Here is an 18158-nt window from a genome sequence, read left to right as displayed (position 1 = left end):
GGTGGCTAGGAAAGCATTCTTGAAAAATCTGCTTCTGTTTTAGGTTTTATTTTCTTCCAGACTAGGAGTTTTTTCCTCAGGCTTGCATTTTCCTCTTCTTATTTTTCCTGTATAGTAATATTTGAACAGATATCATGTTTAATATGGGAAGTATTATCTAACTTCTATTTCCTCTGATAAGGTATGAGTTATTTCTCCTTGACACCCTTCCTACTTCATCTGGTATCAACCAGTAGCTCCACCCCACTCCACCCCAGCAACAGTTTGATGACTTGGTGTTACCGTCAGTCACTATTCTGTAATCCAAGGGCATGGGGTGGAGAGAAGGAAATTTATTCTGCAACTAAGTCCTTTCCTTAAAACTTCTGCAACTAAGTCCTTTCCTTAAAATCTGGGTCTTATACTCTCTTCTGAGCACATTTCTTTGTCCCCTACTAGGGCTCACTTCACCAGCCAGAGATTTATCCAACTCCTGTGCACCTGAATGCCTCCCAGTGCCCTGGAATGATAAGCCCTGGGTGAGCCTTCCAGCCTCTGCTGAGGTATCAAGGAAGTCATATTCAAGGGTTTTTCCTCAGTTTTTCCAAAAAGCATCTTACTCTCTTAATGAGCATCACTCCAGGTGGCAGGGTAGTAGTGAAAATATGCAAGATTCAATTAACTTATCTTGTTAGTGTTTCTGAGATTTGGACTGGGTTTAAGAACAGTGCTACATCTCAGCAGAATCATCTCTTTCTTTCTTTGACTGTAGTTTTTGCTTAGAGTCAAACTCCTTTTTTAGCTGTCGTCACTGAAATGTTTTCCCCTTCATTGCACTAGGTAGTTAGGGAAGATGGTATGATTCATTTCACCGTCTTTACTCACAGTTCTCTACTATGGGTTGAATTTTGTCTCCTGAAAAGATATGAAGTCCTAGTCCTGGTACCTATGAATGTGACCATATTTGGAAATAGGGGTCTTTGCAGATGATACCAAATTAAGATAAGGTCATACTAAATTAAGGTGGGTCCTTAATAAGAGAGGAACTTGGACACAGACACGAAGGAGAAGGCCGTGTGAAACAGAGGCAGAGACTGGAGGGATACAGTGCCAGCCAAGAATACCAGGGACTACTGCCACCACCAAAAGCTAAGATTAGACAAGGAAGGATTCCACCCAGAGTGTCAGAGGAAGCACAGTCCTGCTAACACTCTGATCTCAGATTTCCAGCCTCCAGACTGTGAGAGAATGACTTTCTGTCCATCTTGTCGCAGTGTGTGGCATTTTATAACAGCAGCCCTAAGAACTTACAATCTCCTATTCTTTCTTTACTTCTTTATCTTTCTGTGTCATTTTATTTCAAGTGCTTTTCTTCTTAACATCTGCCCAATCTTAGCTCTTACTGTTTTCAAGCAGAATTTAACCCATTCGCATTACTGAGATCACCAATACTCTCAGTCTAATTGCTCCCAAGTCACTTCCTGTTGTGCTCTATCAAGTTTTCCTGTTGCTTCTTTTTCTTTTCATGAAGAGTATTTTCTGTTTCTTCCTATTCTTCTAGGTAAAAAAAAAGTATTAACCTCCATTTCTATTGTGCCCTTAAAATTCAACACATATATCAACCTCTAATTTCCCACCTAGGTTAAGAACTGACCCACTCATTCGTTCTTCTAAGACAAACAAGGCCAGCCCTTCAGCATATTTCTCCCTCTTCTACAAGAAAATCTCCCATGTTTTGTTAAAATACTCTAAAATTCTAGATCCAGGTATTTTTTTCATTATTACTTTAAAAAGTAATAATGTTCCATCCATGGGACATCTCACATCACAGCAGAGCAGAGAAGTAAAGGACAAAGGGCTCTGGAGACAGGTTCAAACCCTGAGTCTTGTCTACTTGCTCTAGTACCTCAGGAAACACAGCAGATGGAATAACAGCCCCAAAGATGTTCACAGTCCAAACCCCAGACCTTCTGAATATGTTATCTTCTATGGCAAAAGGGACTCCGCAGCTAGAATTAAGGTTAAGGACCTTGAGATGGGGAGATTATCCTGGAATATCCAGGAAGGCCAAACTAATTACAAGTCCTTAAAAGCATAAAACCTTTCCTGGCTGCAGAGAACCACAGAAAGCAGTGTGAGAAGACCCAGCCCACTCTTGTTAGCTTTGAGGATGGACAAGGGGCCCCAGAATGCAGAAGGAATGCAGAGGGCCTCTAGCAGCTAGAAAAGGCAAGCAAATGGATTTTCCCTAGAACCTCCAGAAGGAGTATGGTGCTGTAGGTACCTTGTGACCAGTGAGACTTGGGCTGGACTTCTAACTTCCAGAAATGTAATACACTTATATTGTTTGGACTGGGTGTAGTGGCTCACGCCTGTAATCCTAGCACTCTGGGAGGCCAAGGCAGATGGACTGCTCAAGATCAGGAGTTCGAAACCAGCCTGAGTGAGACCCTGTCTCTACTAAAAAATAGAAAGCAATTAATTGGCCAACTAAAAATATAAAGAAAAATTTAGGCGGGCATGGTGGCACATGCCTATAGTCCCAGCTACTCGGGAGGCTGAGACAGGAGGATCGCTTGAGCCCAGGAGTTTGAGATTGCTGTGAGCAGGACACCACAGCACTCTAGCCCAGGCAACAGAGTAAGACTCTGTCTCAAAACAAACAAATAAACAAACTTATATTGTTTGAAGCCACTAAGCTTGTGGTAATTTATTACAGGATCATTAAAAACTAATACCGAACTTATTGAACCTCTCTATGCCTCAAGTTCTTATAACAAGAAAAACAACAGCATCCATCTTATAAGACATAGTGGGGATCACACAATATCTGTAAATCAGCTAGCTCAATATGTTAATTTAAATTATTAAACAGTAATAACAGAGTTCCAGTTGATAGGAGTAGCAAATGAGCTAGATATGTGGTGAAGCCCCACCTCTTCCACAATGTGCCATTTAAGATTCACTGATAAAAATCAGAAGAGTGTAAAAAAGCAGCTACTTCTGGGATTTACAATAAACCCTAGAGTTTGGCATGGAATAATGCTTACACAGAGGATAAGTATGGATGTGAATGTGGGGCAGGCACTGACAAAATGGTCTGTGGGATTTTGTGAAAATGTCATGTATGTTTGAATATTTCAGTAACCTATTAGTGAATTCTCACAACATCCAGAGTTAACCCACTGAAGTGGTAGAAAGTAGACAGAAAAACCCATTCTTCTCCCCAAGTTTTATTCAGTCAGTGTTTTCAAGATTCTGATCCAACATCAATGCCAAAGTTAACAGGCTGAGGATTAATAAAGTTGGGTTTTCCCCATCCCTTCCTCAGAGATGGCAGATTGAGTAACAACCACCCAAGAAAGGAAAAAGCTGTATGTGGATGCTTTTTAAAAAGACATTTACAAAAAAAGAATAAGATCTAAGGAACCATTCAACTATGCCCATTACCCAGTGTGAATCTCACAATGAAAACAGAGAGCATGGAGAGCCTGCCATTACTGTCTGCCTGAAGGGACCTGCCCAGGCAGTCCCAGAGAGGCAGAAACCAGAATCAGAAAAAGCCCTGTTACATTTCTCTCACACATGCACTGAGTAGTCCCTTATTCTGCTGCCTGAAGGAAAACTCCAATCCCATTCTTTTCCCTTCCTGATAATTAGAAGTTAAAAGAGAAAATGAGGTTTAAATTAAACACATAAGAAACTGAAACTTACAAACAATCATCTGTGCTTTCTGCACAAAGACTGATAGTTTTCCCATCTCGGCAAACAATCTGCAGCATACAATCTTTTGACTTCCCATCTGGAGGCTGAATATCTATAAAAAATAAGCAGAACAGAGGACTTTTTTCTAGGATTTCTTCTTACGCATTCTAAGACCTAACAGCTCAGATAAGCAAAGGACTAGAAAATAAATCAAGTGCTACATACAAGAAAGAACGCTTGGCCTGATCAAGAAGGCAGAAAGAATATAGCTCGGCTGACTGGCAAGACTAGCTGCCAAGAAGACTTCCACAAAATTTATTCCTTTAAAATGAATATAAGAAATAACTCCAGAAAACCACATCACAGATTTTAAGAAACTGGAGTCACCATCAAGCAGATCACAGTTTCATATGGTCTCATGTGGACCCATACTTCCTGGGGTTCCTAGCACTCTAGTTCCCTCTCCGTAAGAGAGGAAGGACCATGGGCTGGTGGGTATTATGCAGAGGGGAAAATGTATTTGCTCCAACCATTTGGGCCTGGAGCCCCACTGTGGCTGCCCTCCCAGACAGAGCTCTTCTTCAGTCTGTTAATGAAAGTAGAACAGAGAAGAGGATCCAGCTTCCACCAAGGATGGGGACACGGGGGGCAGACGACAGATACTGGCTAAGACAAGCCAGCTTACCCCGACATTCGTGCCCTGTGCGGATGTTGATGCAGTCCACTGGCATGTGGACCTTATCCTCAATACTCTGCCGAGTCTGGTCATCGTAATAGATCAGGTGACCATCTAACCACAGGTCAAACCAATTCTTCTTCCAGCGCTTCAAAATAGTACCTGAAAAAAAAAATGGGAAAGATTGGGGGTTTTTTCTCTCAATTCCATCTTTTAAGAGACAGGGTCTTGCTACGTTGCCTAGTCTGGAATGCAGTGACTATTCACAGGCTGAGGATAAATAAATCTGAGGTTTTTCCCAACTTTATAGTGCACTGCAGCCTCAAACAATCCTCCCACCTCTGTCTTGCAAGTAGCTGGGACTTCAGGTAAGAAGCTGGGACTACAAGTGTGCACCATAGCACCTGGCTGAGAGGTTAGCTTTGAGCCAAAAGAGCAAGGACTTTGACCTCTCATTCACAGCAGAAACAAAACTTTCCCCTGGCCACGTAAGGGTACTGCACTGAATTACCCAAAGTAGTCCGTTCAAAATGAAGTGAAAGCAAATCACGACGACCTGACCACCTATGCCACAACAACGCCACACCCAGCACATACCGCAAACACTGTGAAGGCGGCAAACTGAGAAGGCCCAGTACTTTTTCTTTTTGAGACAGTGTTTCACTCTGTTGCCTGGGCAAGAGTACAGTGGCATCTTCATAGCTCACTGCAACCTCAAACTCCTGGAGTCAAGCAATCCTCTTGCCTCAGCCTCCCGAGTAGCTGGAACTACAAGCACACACCACCATGCCCAGCTCATTTTAAAATTTTTTCTGGAGACAGGGTCCCACTATGTTGCTCATGCTGGTCTTGAACTCCTGGCCTCAAGCACTTATTCTACCTCAGCCTCCCAAAGAGCTAGGATTACAGGCATGAGCCACCATGCCCAGCCTATTTTTAAAGTTAGATTTTTAAAAAACACCTTGCTCTTTAGCAAATGAAACATGTCTAACATGCAATTCTTCATACAGAACCAAACTTTAAACTTTTAAAGTTTAAAACTTAAAACTTTCCCAATATCTAAATTTGCTAAATTTATCAGAAAATGGTGGACTTGGCTGGGCACAGTGGCTCATGCCTATAATCCTAGCACTCTGGGAGGCCGAGGCGGGTGGATTGTTTTGAGCTCAGAAGTTCGAGACCAGCTTGAGCAAGAGCAAGACCCCGTCTCTACCAAAAATAGAAAAAAATTAGCTGGGCAACTAAAAATAGAAACAAAAATTTAGCCAGGCATGGTGGCTCACACCTATAGTCCCAGCTACTCAAGAGACTGAGGCAGGAGGATCACTTGAGCCCAGGAGTTTGAGGTTGCTGTGAGCGAGGCTGACTAGACAGCACTCTAGTCTAGGCAACAAAGTGAGACTCTGTCTCAAAAAAAAAAAAAAGAAAGAAAGAAATGCTGAACTATAAAGTCTCTATATGCAAATAAAAATACCACCTTCCTCTTTAGAAAAATATTAGAGTTTTCTCTTTTCTTAAAAGCTTTCACATATACTCTTTCCTAACATTTCCCCTCACAGAAAGCCCCGTGTGAGAGGGGTCTCCCTTCCTGATGCAGGTACAGAGACAGTCTCAGACACTGGACCCAGGCCCAGGGCCTCAACTCCTACCCTGTGCATATTCTACCACCTCACACATTTCTGTTAGTTTGAGAGAATTCATCCCTTCATTTGTAATCTTAGACCAGGCATTTAACTTAATGAAGCTGTAATTTCCTTGTCTGCCAGAAGGGAAAACCCCTGCAGTAGAATAAGAGACCATGTTAGCTCCAGGTCACCCTGCACCTTCCTTACACCCTATGCTGCCCACTGCACCTTTTGTTCCTGCACATCCTATCCTGTTCTTGATCAACATGCACAAACCCCATTCCACATACTTCCCTTTACGCTCCCATGCCTGCTACTGGTGTCAACCAAGTATGGGACGTCCAGCCTTCCTAACAGTGTCAGGTATCCTCCTTACCTGGAAGGGCATACATAGCACTTGCCCAAACTGATCCATAGGTGACAGCCAGCATCCATTTGCTTGGCAGCACCTGAGCTATACAGAAACTACCAAACAGCCACACATAGACAGGTGGAATCACCAGGTCAGGGAGTTCTACCCAAATATCTCACCCACAATCAAAGCTCTGGCTACAGGCTGGGCACAGTGACTCACGCCTATAATCCTAGCACTGTGGGAGGCTGAGGCAGGTGGACTGTTTGAGCTCAGGAGTTTGAAACCAGCCTGAACAAGAGCGAGACCCCATCTCTACCAAAAATAGAAAAAAATAGCTGGGCATAGTGGCGCATGCCTATAGTCCCAGCTACTAGGGAGGCTGAGGCAGGAGGATTGCTGAGCCCAGGAGTTTGAGGTTGCTGTGAGCTAGGCTGACGCCACGGCACTCTAGCCTGGGCAACAGAGTGAGACTCTGTCTTAAAAAAAAAAAAAAAAGAATATATATATAAAATCTTTATAACAGGAACACAAACAAGCTTCATAAACAATAGTTTTTATAAACCATCCAAGGTATGCAGTTGATTCTTCACTGCTATACTCAACTTTAGTTAACTTCTGAAGGTATCTCTCAAACATAAATTCATGTCTCTGACCAATAAACATTATTTGATCAGTTTTTCACTGGAGTCATAAATACTGTAATAGTCACTTTTCCCTTAACTCTATTCTTTTTGAAGGTCAGCGCAATTATCTGCTTACTCCTTCTTTAATAAATAGAGCTGGTTCTTCCTGCTTCTAAACACACTACGATCCCACTTGGAGTGGCAGCCTCAGAGACAAGTAGACAGTGTACGAAAGACAGGCCCACAGACAGAAGCCTAGGAAAGCATATCTCAATCCCAGGAATAAAGAATTGAGTCCTTTTGGAGATACAAAAGTTCTGGTTTTAAATAAGTTCATTCCCTCTAGTCAAGTCCTCATCCACATAATTACAAAGACTCTAGTATTTCAGAATCTGAGTCACTGCTGAATCCCCAAATGAGACAGGCAAAGAATCAGCGCCTCCCTGCCAACATACCAGCTGGGTGTGATTAGATTCAGGAAATCTCAGGTCAGCCATGAGTAATAAAGCAGCTAGTGAAGCAAGAGAAATCAGCAAGGGCTGCATCATTTCCTGGTTTCTGTCCACCTGGCAACCAAGGCGGAGCTCCGTGTGTGCAGAAAGACAGTTCACCAACTCTAAAAACTTCCAAGAGGAAATTTAGAGCAACAACATTGATAATAAGATTTTACTGCTTATTTTTAAAGGTGATCTGTTTTATCAAACAGAAATAAAGATATGCTCTAAAGCAATGCTGGTCACCAGCCTGGGTCCCGTACTCACTCTGTCGCAGCAACCATCCACTCTTCACAAATGCCATCTCTTCACCTACAAAACAAGAACAGGCAGGTTCAAAATCACACCCAGAAAGAGAACAGTCCACCTAGTCTAAGTCTCAATCCTAATCCCCTTCAGTGTCAGCTGAGGAAGGGCCCAAAGCCAATTCACCTCGCCCGCCACCTGGCATTTACCCAATACCTCTTCAGTGCGGTCCATGCCACCCCTCCCCCCACACTCTAGGCTTCGGCCTCACCACCCTGCCCACCATACTGAGTCTAACTCTGGTCAACAGACACGAAGCAGCCCTAGCACACTAAGATCTAGCTCTCTCGGGCACCTGGGGCTTCTCATAGCATGCCAGCGTCCTGAAGCTCTGGGCCCGCTGCCACAGCTTTACACCTATCACACCCAGTGGAGTCTATGTGGCCCAGTGCGCTGCGCTGGTAGCAGCTGGCAGAGTGGCCAGGTCAGGGCAGAAAACCAGAAGTCACTGAGAAAAAGGATGATAAATTTAACTCCATAAGAATAAAAATCTTCTGTATGGACAAAAGTCAAAAAGGGCAGTGACAAATTAGAAGAAACATTTACAACATATAGTGGCAATGAACCTATTTCCTTCATTTACAGAGCTTACATATATCATAAAGAAAAGGCAATCATTTGGTGGTTCACAGAAAAAGAAACACAAATGGCCAACAAACTCCTAAGATACTCAGTTCCTTTCTCAATTCAACAGATAAAAATCAAAATGTGAAGTCAACAATTTTACCTATAAGACGGGCACAAATGAAAAACTCCATGACATCAGCAGCAAGGAGAAAGCGTGATAGCAATAAAGAAATCATTGCAACCTCACTGAAAGGGAATTTGACAAAACCTACCAAAACTTTCAAAGTTCAGATACTTTCACCTGGCAATATCACCATTACTAAGAATGTGCTTTCCTGACCATCTGTGTAGAGTTCACCAACATATGTGTAGAAAGATATTCACTGTGATGTTGTTTAAACCTCAAAAACAAACCACAGCCAACGCGCCACACAGCAAAAGCCTGCTGAGTGAGCACCCCACATGCGACGGCCGCCATGCAGACTTAGAAGATCGAGAAAGAGCAGCAGCACACGCACCAACACCTGCAGCTGTCTGATGGAAGGAGTCCCAGAACCTGTGAACCATGTGCATCTCCAGCGAGCAGAATGAGGTGATGCTGTGTGTGTGGCAGAACAAAAGGTGACAGTCCTCTTACACCTTCCGGTATTGTTTGAATTAGTCTTTTTTTTTGAGACAGAGTCTCACTTTGTTGCCCAGGCTAGAGTGAGTGCCGTAGAGTCAGCCTAGCTCACAGCAACCTCAAACTCCTGGGCTCAAGCAATCCTTCTGCCTCAGCCTCCCGAGTAGCTGGGACTATAGGCATGCGCCACCATGCCCGGCTAATCTTTTCTATATATATTAGTTGGCCAATTAATTTCTTTCTATTTATAGTAGAGACGGGGTCTCGCTCTTGCTCAGGCTGGTTTTGAACTCCTGACCTCGAGCAATCTGCCCGCCTTGACCTCCCAGAGTGCTAGGATTACAGGCATGAGCCACCACGCCCGGCCTGAATTAGTTTTAATAATCTCCATGCATCATTTTCATTTAATCCTTGAAATCAACAGATATTATCTGGAAGCTGAGATTTATGGGTCACTTTTGCTTTCTACTTTAGCTTTTTTAGGTATTTCTTGAAGGCATTCGGACAGCGTAGAGAGTTAGCAAAACAAAGCTGAAGCCCAAGTGGGCCCTTCAGAGGAGCAAATGCTTCTCCCTCAGATACCTCTTTCCCCAGGTCCAAGCATGGCTGAATTCTCTCGGTTCTCCAAACTCTTAGACAAGGAGTTCTACAAGCCTCTATTGTCTTACACTCCAGCATCTCCTAAATCATGTACTTTGAAGGTTCTTGTTCTTGCAATTTTTGCCAGTTTATGCTGACTGTCCTCACCAAGAAAGAAAATACATTTTTCATCTTTCCCCAATCTTTCTCTCCCACATTTAGGTTCTTGAACATACAATCCCTGGCAAATGAAAGCCAGAAAGCCACTCTCCTCTCTCCCAGCGGATGTGAACAGAGAAGCACACCTTCTGACCATGAGGGACTAGCCTGAGGCAGCCCTAGATAGCAGAGCTCACCCTGCTGAGCCACTGATTCAACTAACCCCCAAACCCACCCTAACCCAAGGCTTTCTGCTAAGCAAAATGATAGCTTTATCACTTAAGCTAGGTTGAATTTGGTTTCCTGCAACTTACAGCCAAAAATATCCTAAAACAATCATTTATTTCCAAAAGGATTTGCGGCAGAGAAATAATACCATCATATTTTCATTCCGCAAATATTCTTGGAGCACCTAATGGGTGCCCAACCTTGTCCCAGACACTAAGGATGCAGCAGTGACCAAGCCAAAGTGCTGCTTTCAGGTCAGGTGAAACTAAAATTTAAAAATACAGGCCAGAATGTCGCAGACAGCATCACAGCTCTGCAGTGGTGTTGCCACTCCAGAACACAGGGCTGGGAGAGTAGAGCATGCACCCGTTCATGCCATAGCCTGGACACTTAAACTACAGCTTCCCATGTCCATGACATGAATTCTCAGTTTGCATTTCATACAGAAAAAAAAATCTGGAAATAGACTAAAAATTACTTGGAAAAATAGTGGGAGCTAGTTACAATACAAAAATAAAACTGGACTGAAGTGTTGCAACTTTGTTGGTACCTTATGAGCCCAATGAATAATATAAAAATATGGAGCAACAGAAAGACAACTCCTGAACTTCTGTGGTGAATTTCTTCAAATCTCCAATGGTTCTTGATATTAATTTAGCTACATTTGCTACCATTCTTAATAGTCAAAATGTCAGACCAGCGTAATATTGAGATTAAGAACAACTTCCCTTATTCAAAGGCTTTTAATAATCTGTGCCCAACAATCATACATGCCTGTAAGATTAACATACTGCCACTAGCACCCATGAAGATAAAGAATTAAAACAGAGTTTTAAGCCAGGCACAGTGGCTCAGGCCTGTAATTCCCAGCACTTTGGAAGGCCGAGGCAGAAGGACCACTTGAGTCTAGGAGTTCGAGCCTAGCCTGGGCAACATAACCAGATTGAGGCCATGTACCTATAGTCCCAGCTATGTAGGAGGCTGAGGTGGGAGGACTACTTGAGCCCAGGAGTTTGAGGTCACAGTACACCACTTCACCCCAGTCTGGGAACAGAGTGAGACCCTGTCTCAAAAAAAGAAAAGGAAAGAAAAAAAAATTAGAAACTTCTACATCTAGAGGACATTGTAAACATATCTTTAATGTGCCAATATGAAATAGTTCAAAACAATCAGAGAAAAGGAAAATCAGATTACAAAACAGAAAAGAACTTTAAACTGGAATTAGCAACAGAAATTCATGATTCTTTGAAAGAGGGTAATTGTTCTGCTGACTCAAGTAACTTATCTTGTATCATCTGTCTGCCTTTAGTCATTATGTAGAACAATCTCATATATCTCCCAATGCCAGAGATTTTTATCTCTAACACCAGTTTCCTCTAAAAAGAGCCAGTTTCCTTGAAAATGAGCTGGTTACAATTTAGGGGCAGGCTACCTCAAGTTGTATCTAAGACGTCTTATTGTCAAAAAGCAAAGATACTTTTGAGAGTGCCTTTAGAAAGGATAAAGAAGATAACCAGCTGAAGAAAGGGCTTCTAATGGCCAAACTGTGATGTGCGTGTCAAAGTCAAAGTAATAATTACAGTTCATTAAAAATAAGGCTAAAAGGCAGCTTCAGTATAAAACCATTAAAACAGGATACCCTGCTATGCAATGTGTTAGAGAAAAGACATATCTTACTAAGTGGGTTCAATTTTACACACTTGAGAGCAGGGGGATGGGTTTTAAAAAGTTGAAACATTTTGATAATTATACCATCCCCTCACTGAAAAATTCAAATAGTTGTGTTAATAGTAAAGGATATTTGTAGCACTTACTAAGATGTCAGAATTTCCTTTTTAAGACAAAAAGACTAGACTTAGGAGTTGAGGGTTCAAGTGTACTGAAACCTGAGTAGCAGGGAAGACTGTAGGAACAGGCTTCAAGCCAGTCTAAACTGAAGCTGCCAGGGAGAAATTATTCAAGGAAACTGTGGATTCACACACCAAGGAATAATATATAGTTTGGTCACTTGCACTTGCTGGGCAGGCACTTAACATGTGAGTCTCCAAAAAAGTCGGAAGAAACCACCTTGTGGGACCTTCACCTAGATCAGACAGTATGGTCAGCCACAGGGACTCTTCCAGGGGGACTGAGGCTGGGGTACTCAGTCACACGGCAGAGACACCACGGGGGCAGCCCCGAGAGGGCAGATCTCGAGGAAGCTCTGCACGTGGCCACAACCGGCAGAGCGCAGACAAAGGAAATGCCACACTTATAAGAGGAACTTAGTATGTGAAAGTCTTAAACTCCCAGTCCTCTTCCTTTACTCACCTCCCAGACTCTAGTTCTGGGCAAGGGGCACGGTCCAAGGGGAAAGGCTCACCGATAGTGACAATTGGGGTTCTTTAATTAAAAAGTCAATCTTTGCTTCATTCTCTACAGGGAAGCTCACCAGATGATAAACATTAAATAAACACACAGACTTTCAATCAGCTTTTTAATATAATTCTCTCTTAAATAGGAATACATAGCAAGCACAGCTGTGTGAAAGGAAAAAACTAATTTTCCTCCACTCTCACACTACAACAATCAACACAGAAGACTTCTGTGACTGAATGTGTGGGGGCTGAACTCTGATTTTTTTTTTCTTTTGCTAAAAACTCCTTCCTAAGGAGGCCAGCTGGGTCTGGCAGACAAACGATAAATTCCCACTAAGCGGCTTTTGTTAACCAAATGAAGCAGTGGTTAACTTCCCAACCAGATTCCAGTATGGCATTAACATCACCTACAAGATAAGAAGCCCCTATCTTAACTCAAGCATCCTAGCAGATGCCTATTATAAATTTAAAATGTCTTAACTCAAGCATCCCAGCAGATGCCTATTCTTAAAATTTAAAGCATCTTAAAACACCCTAGCAGGTGCCTATTGTAAATTTAAAATGTCCTCTAGTCTGGACCTCCCAGAGTGCTCACACCCTTATCTTAAAATAAGCATATCCTGTCTGGTCTTCTAGATAAAGTCTAACTCTCAGCCAATTGCCAGCCAAAGAATCTTTAAACCCACCTATAAGCTGTAACCCCCCACATATCCCCCCCCCCCCCCCCCCCCCCCCCGCGCTTCGAGATGTCCCACCTTTTTGGGCCAAATCAATGTATGCCTCTCATGTATTGATTTGTGACTTTGCCTGTAACCCTTGTCTCTCTGAAAATGTATAAAACTGAACTGTAACCCAGCCACAGTGAGCCCACTTGCTCAAGGCTTCTTGAGAGTGGCTCTGGGTCATGGTCCTCAAATTTGGCTCCGAACTTCTTTCAAATATTTGAAACTTGAACTTCTTTCAAATATTTCAGGGCTTGGATTTTTCCATCCACAATAGAAAAAAGTAACCAGGCATGGTGGTGCATGCCTGTAATCCCAGCTACTTGGGAGGCTGAGGCAGGAGGGTTTCTTGAGCCCAGGAGTTTGAGGTTGCTGTGAGCTAGGCTGACGCCATGGCACTCACTCTAGCCTGGGCAACAAAGTAAGACTCTGTCTCAAAAAAAAAAAAAAGTCCTGGAAGTGTAGACATTTTTCTCTCAACTGGCATCCTGAAAATGAATGAATTAGAGAATAGCTTCATATTTAAATTTCATGTTAAAAATACATTGCTGAGAAGTGTAGAACATAGTTAAGTATTTCTAAAGGAAATTAGATAAGAAGACATTTCCTTTTCATAGAAAATCAAACCTCATAATGTAAAATAAATGCTTAGAGAAATAAAAAAATAATAAAGTACTGTTTGGCTTTTCAATCCATGTACATGTATATTTTTGATAAATGTAAATATGCAAGCAAAATTTAAATTATCTTCAAATAGATCAAAATAAAAAAACACCTAGATGAAATCTACCTACTTGAACCTTCCTTCTGATAGTTCTTTGCTTTTGTCTTTAAATTAGGGGGAGGAACTGAGAGAGTATCTTTTAGCAACCAAAAATCATAAAGTGTGATTTTAATCATATACTTTAAAAAATTCATAAAGCCTCATGTTTATGTGTATAGGCTTTGGAGTCAAAAGACCTGTGCTCAACTCCTGACTTAATCAGTTATAAATTACCTTGGGCAAGTTATTTACCTTCTTTAAGCCTTAGTTTTCTGATCTATAAAACAGGAATCCTGCCACCTACTTGATGTTTGGAAAATGGGGTGCGATAATACGTTTGGCATGGTACCTGATAGGCACTAAAATTCAATACATGGTATCAGCTTCCACAGCAATATTACTACTACTACTACTATCATTACTATTTATTCACCATCTCTCTGACCAAAATTTGCCAGAAACATTCTACAGAAACAAGGACATTAGGCTGCTTCTCAAATGGCTTAGAAGACTTAAGAAGTTAAAATGCCCTTGAGGATCAAAATTTGAACATTCCCTAGAGAGAAAAAAAACAAAAATAAAAAAAACTCCCAGAATACATAATCAAACTAGTCTCTGACTTTACCTTAGTTTGCTGAATTCCACACTACTCCATAACTTATTTCAACACTTCCAGAGTCTCACTCTGTTGCCTGGGCTAGAGTGCCGTGGCGTCAGCCTCACTCACAGCAACCTCAAACTCCTGGGGCTCAAGCAATCCTTCTGCCTCAGCCTCCCGAGTAGCTGCAACTACAGGTATGTGCCACCATGCCCGGCTCATTTATATATATATATATATATATATATATATATATATATATATATATACACACACATATATATATATACATACACACACATATATATTTTTTTTTAAGTTGGCTAATTAATTTCTTTCTATTTATAGTAGAGATGGAGTCTCACTCTTGCTCAGGCTGGTTTTGAACTCCTGACCTTGAGCAATCCGCCCCACCCAGCCTCCCAGAGTGCTAGGATTACAGGCGTGAGCCACCGTGCCCGGCCCACTTCACTATTTATATCCGCAAAATAACCACATCACTTCCATGTAAATAAAACCTACAGAAAGTTTTAAAATATAAACCATATTCAACAATTCAAATTATTTTAAATTCAAGTCATTTTAAAAGCATTGAATCCAAACAGACAACAGATGGAAGGAAAACACTGCCTTTAGAATCTGACAGCTCTGAGCCTGAAGCCCGCTTTGCCTTCTATTCACTGATACGACTTTGGGCAAGATACTAAAACTCTCCAAGCCTCGGTTTTCTTAAAGACACAACTAGTTACCTCATGGGGTTACTATGAGAATTAAATGAGAAGTCTAAACAGCCCTGTAGCAGATAGTCCAAAGGTGAGAACTGCTATAATTACATTACTATTTTGTTTGTTTGATTGGTTTTTTTTTTTTGAGACAGAGTCTCACTTTATTGCCCAGGCTAGAGTGAGTGCCGTGGCGTCAGTCTAGCTCACAGCAACCTCAAACTCCTGGGCTTAAGCGATCCTCCTGCCTCAGCCTCCCAAGTAGCTGGGACTACAGGCATTCGCCACCATGCCCGGCTAATTTTTTTGTATATATATATTAGTTGGCCAATTAATTTCTTTCTATTTATAGTAGAGACGGGGTCTCGCTCTTGCTCAGGCTGGTTTCGAACTCCTGACCTCGAGCAATCCGCCCGCCTCGGCCTCCCAGAGAGCTAGGATTACAGGCGTGAGCCACCGTGCCCGGCCTATTTTGTTGCAAGAGCTGGAATTCAGGGTTAACTGTTCACAACTAACTCTTCCTGATATCCCAGTTCCTCCATTTAGTGTTCTTTTATCTGTAAAGGTGGCTTCCTTATGAAAAGGAGGAAAATTTGTCCCTATTTCTCAAAGACAGTAAAGGACAAAGAGAAGTCCCAGGTATAGACCAAAACAACAGAAGTGACAGAAGGGCTGAGTGACCCGTCAGCATTAGAGATCAGTTCACATGTGGTGTTGGCCACTTACAGCTGGTTTTTAATAATAAACCTAAGGGGTTAAGAAGGAAAAGAGATAGGAAAGTCCAATTTCCCATTTCCATGATCAACTTTGGAAGCAAATACACAACCAAGAAAACAAGACTGGTTCAACTGGCCCCTTTTTGTAACATTTTTAACAGTTTAGTGTTTGCAGTTTTTGGTAGCTATTGACACTAATAAATTAATTCTCTATTTAGACATCCAGTAAGACAGAAGGCAGAGGAAAAGACGGAAAAAATATTAATGCAAGCTGAGAAGTGTAGCAAAGTTTTCAGAAGGAGTTGAGAAAAATCTTCTCTTCCCAAAGAATAACATTACTGCAGGAATGATATTTCATAAACTCACTGTCCTTCAGATCAGCAGGAAATTTACTTACAGATGTGCTAACATCCTTAAAATACAATGCTAGTAAAGAACTGCTGTCAGGTTCTGAGTTCTCTGCTGCCGCCTCCTTCAGTAAGCATTTACAGATCACCGACAAAGAGCTTAACACTGTGTTGTCTGCCAGGGAGACTCTGCAAAACACGTTTGATTCCCACCCTCAGGGAGATCAGTTTGGAAGGGAGAAGAGTGAGGTAAAGAGATCACTACCACACAAAGCAAACACCAAACACAAGGGAAACCCAGAAAGCCTCTGCCCAGCCAGAGAGGGTCTCTTCCCAAGCCCCAGTCCTATCAATCAATATCCAGCAAACCAGCCCAGGGAACGCCCCTGAACACCACAGCGACATTAGTCACAGCACAACTCCCATGCGCCCATGGCCACTGGGGAGATACACCCATGACACAGGCACACGGACAGATGGTTCTGGTCATTAATTTGCTCCACAAATATTGAGGACCATAAGTAAACAGGCAGTTAACAGTCCAGCTCAGATCCTAATTCCCCATGTGACTTCAGACAAGTCACTTCCTGCACTGGCAATGCTTCTCTAACAGGCCACAGAAAACCACGGAATATTCCTCCCTTAGCTGTTAGCGCTCCTCCCTTTTCCAGGCACGCAAAAAAAGTGAAAGATTCTCTAGGACCAAGAGTCAGTGTCGTTTTTAATTACTAGTGTTTCCCTAGATTTTTTGACAACGTGACTGTCCCACCTTATTTCTTTCCTCCACTCACCCTGAGACACCGAGCATTGACTATTTATGAAGCCTCTTCTATGTAAGCTGCTCTACATTTGAAGTTTAACGGAAAAAAACAGCCTAAGCTGACGCCAAAGAAAAATCCCTGAACTCCGGAGTTCTCAACCTAGTTGAGTAACAGAATCAAACGCAAAAAAGATAAAGGAGGATACACCAAGCACCTACAACCGAGGACACTGCCAGACAAATGCAGAAGAAATGCCACAGGGCGAGGCTTCAGAGCCATCCCGGACTCCGCGCGGCCCCCAGGGAGGACACAGAGCCCGGCCCCTGGGCGCAGGAGGCGGCGGGGTGGAGAGCCCGCGCCAACACCCGGGGAGACCGCGGAAAGGAGGCCGCAGCGGTCCCGCGGTCGGGCGCGGGGAGCACTGACGGGCGGCCGGGCGGGAGCAGGGCTGGGCCGCAGCGGCGGGGCTCGGGCTGGACGGCCCCGGCAGAGGGGGCGCGGGGGCGCGTCCACGCCGAGGGCTCCCGCAGGGCGAGGCTAGGGAGGCCAGGGCGGGGACCCGGGGAAGAGCGGAGGCGAGCTAGTGGACGCTGGGGCTGGGGGAGCGCGAGGCTGGGCAGCGGCGAGCTCGGCAGGGCTGGGGAGTTTCTGGCGGGGCGCGGGCCCGAGGCCGCCCGCACCGGATGGGGACATTCACCTGAGAACGCTCGGGCGGGCAGCCGCACGCGAACCAGGAGGAGAGGAAGAGGACGCAGCTCAGGCTCCTGGGCCGCTACCGCCACTCGCAGGGCGACCTGGCCACCGCCCTGACGTCACGCGCGGCGCGCATGCGCGGGCACGGAGCCTGCGGGGAAACTGGCGCGGAGGCGGGCGGCGGTGGCCTAGGCAGGGGCGCGGGCGGCGAGGGGCGAGGGGCGGTCTCCACGGCAGGGGCGCGGGGGCGGGAGGCTGTCCCTCTTCCCGAGCCCAGGCTTCCCCTTCCACTGCGATGGCGCTGTGAGCTCCGACCCTGTGAGCCCGGCCCTTTTCTAAGAAAAGGGCCGGGCTCCTTAGAGAAACGGTGAGCCGGCCTGCGGCGCCGCGTGAGCCAGAGGTCAGCGAGCGCGGACGCAGGGAAGAACCGGCCCGTCAGAGGACACGGACCGGCCTGAAAGCACACAACGGCCAAACCTGCGACAATCTGAGGAGCAAAATTAACTGCACAGGATTAAGTTATAACCTAGAGTATAACATATACCAGCGTCCGAACTGATA

At 43.9% G+C, this 18158-nt stretch overlaps 1 protein-coding gene across 3 annotated transcripts in view; it reads right to left on the bottom strand.

The window, feature by feature from the left end:
* Nucleotides 1-17739, bottom strand: part of PLEKHB2 (pleckstrin homology domain containing B2) — a 38785-nt gene extending 21046 nt beyond the window's left edge. For 2 of the 3 annotated variants that reach the window (XM_012751717.3, XM_012751719.3), the window contains exons 1-4: nucleotides 17602-17738; nucleotides 7725-7769; nucleotides 4370-4522; nucleotides 3694-3796 (exon numbers count right to left, since the gene is read on the bottom strand). In XM_012751717.3, the coding sequence (XP_012607171.1) occupies nucleotides 3694-3796; nucleotides 4370-4522; nucleotides 7725-7761 (293 nt within the window). In that variant the 5' untranslated portion in view covers nucleotides 7762-7769; nucleotides 17602-17738. Of the gene's footprint in view, nucleotides 1-3693; nucleotides 3797-4369; nucleotides 4523-7724; nucleotides 7770-17601 lie in introns of all 3 variants that reach the window. The other variant, XM_076005422.1, reaches the window with a different exon arrangement.
* Between the last annotated feature and the right edge of the window lie 419 nt (nucleotides 17740-18158).

Source organism: Microcebus murinus, chromosome 8 (genome assembly GCF_040939455.1).
Source record: "Microcebus murinus isolate Inina chromosome 8, M.murinus_Inina_mat1.0, whole genome shotgun sequence".
In the NCBI taxonomy this organism is placed as follows: Eukaryota; Metazoa; Chordata; class Mammalia; order Primates; family Cheirogaleidae; genus Microcebus; species Microcebus murinus.
This window is presented reverse-complemented; position numbering and strand designations above follow the sequence as displayed.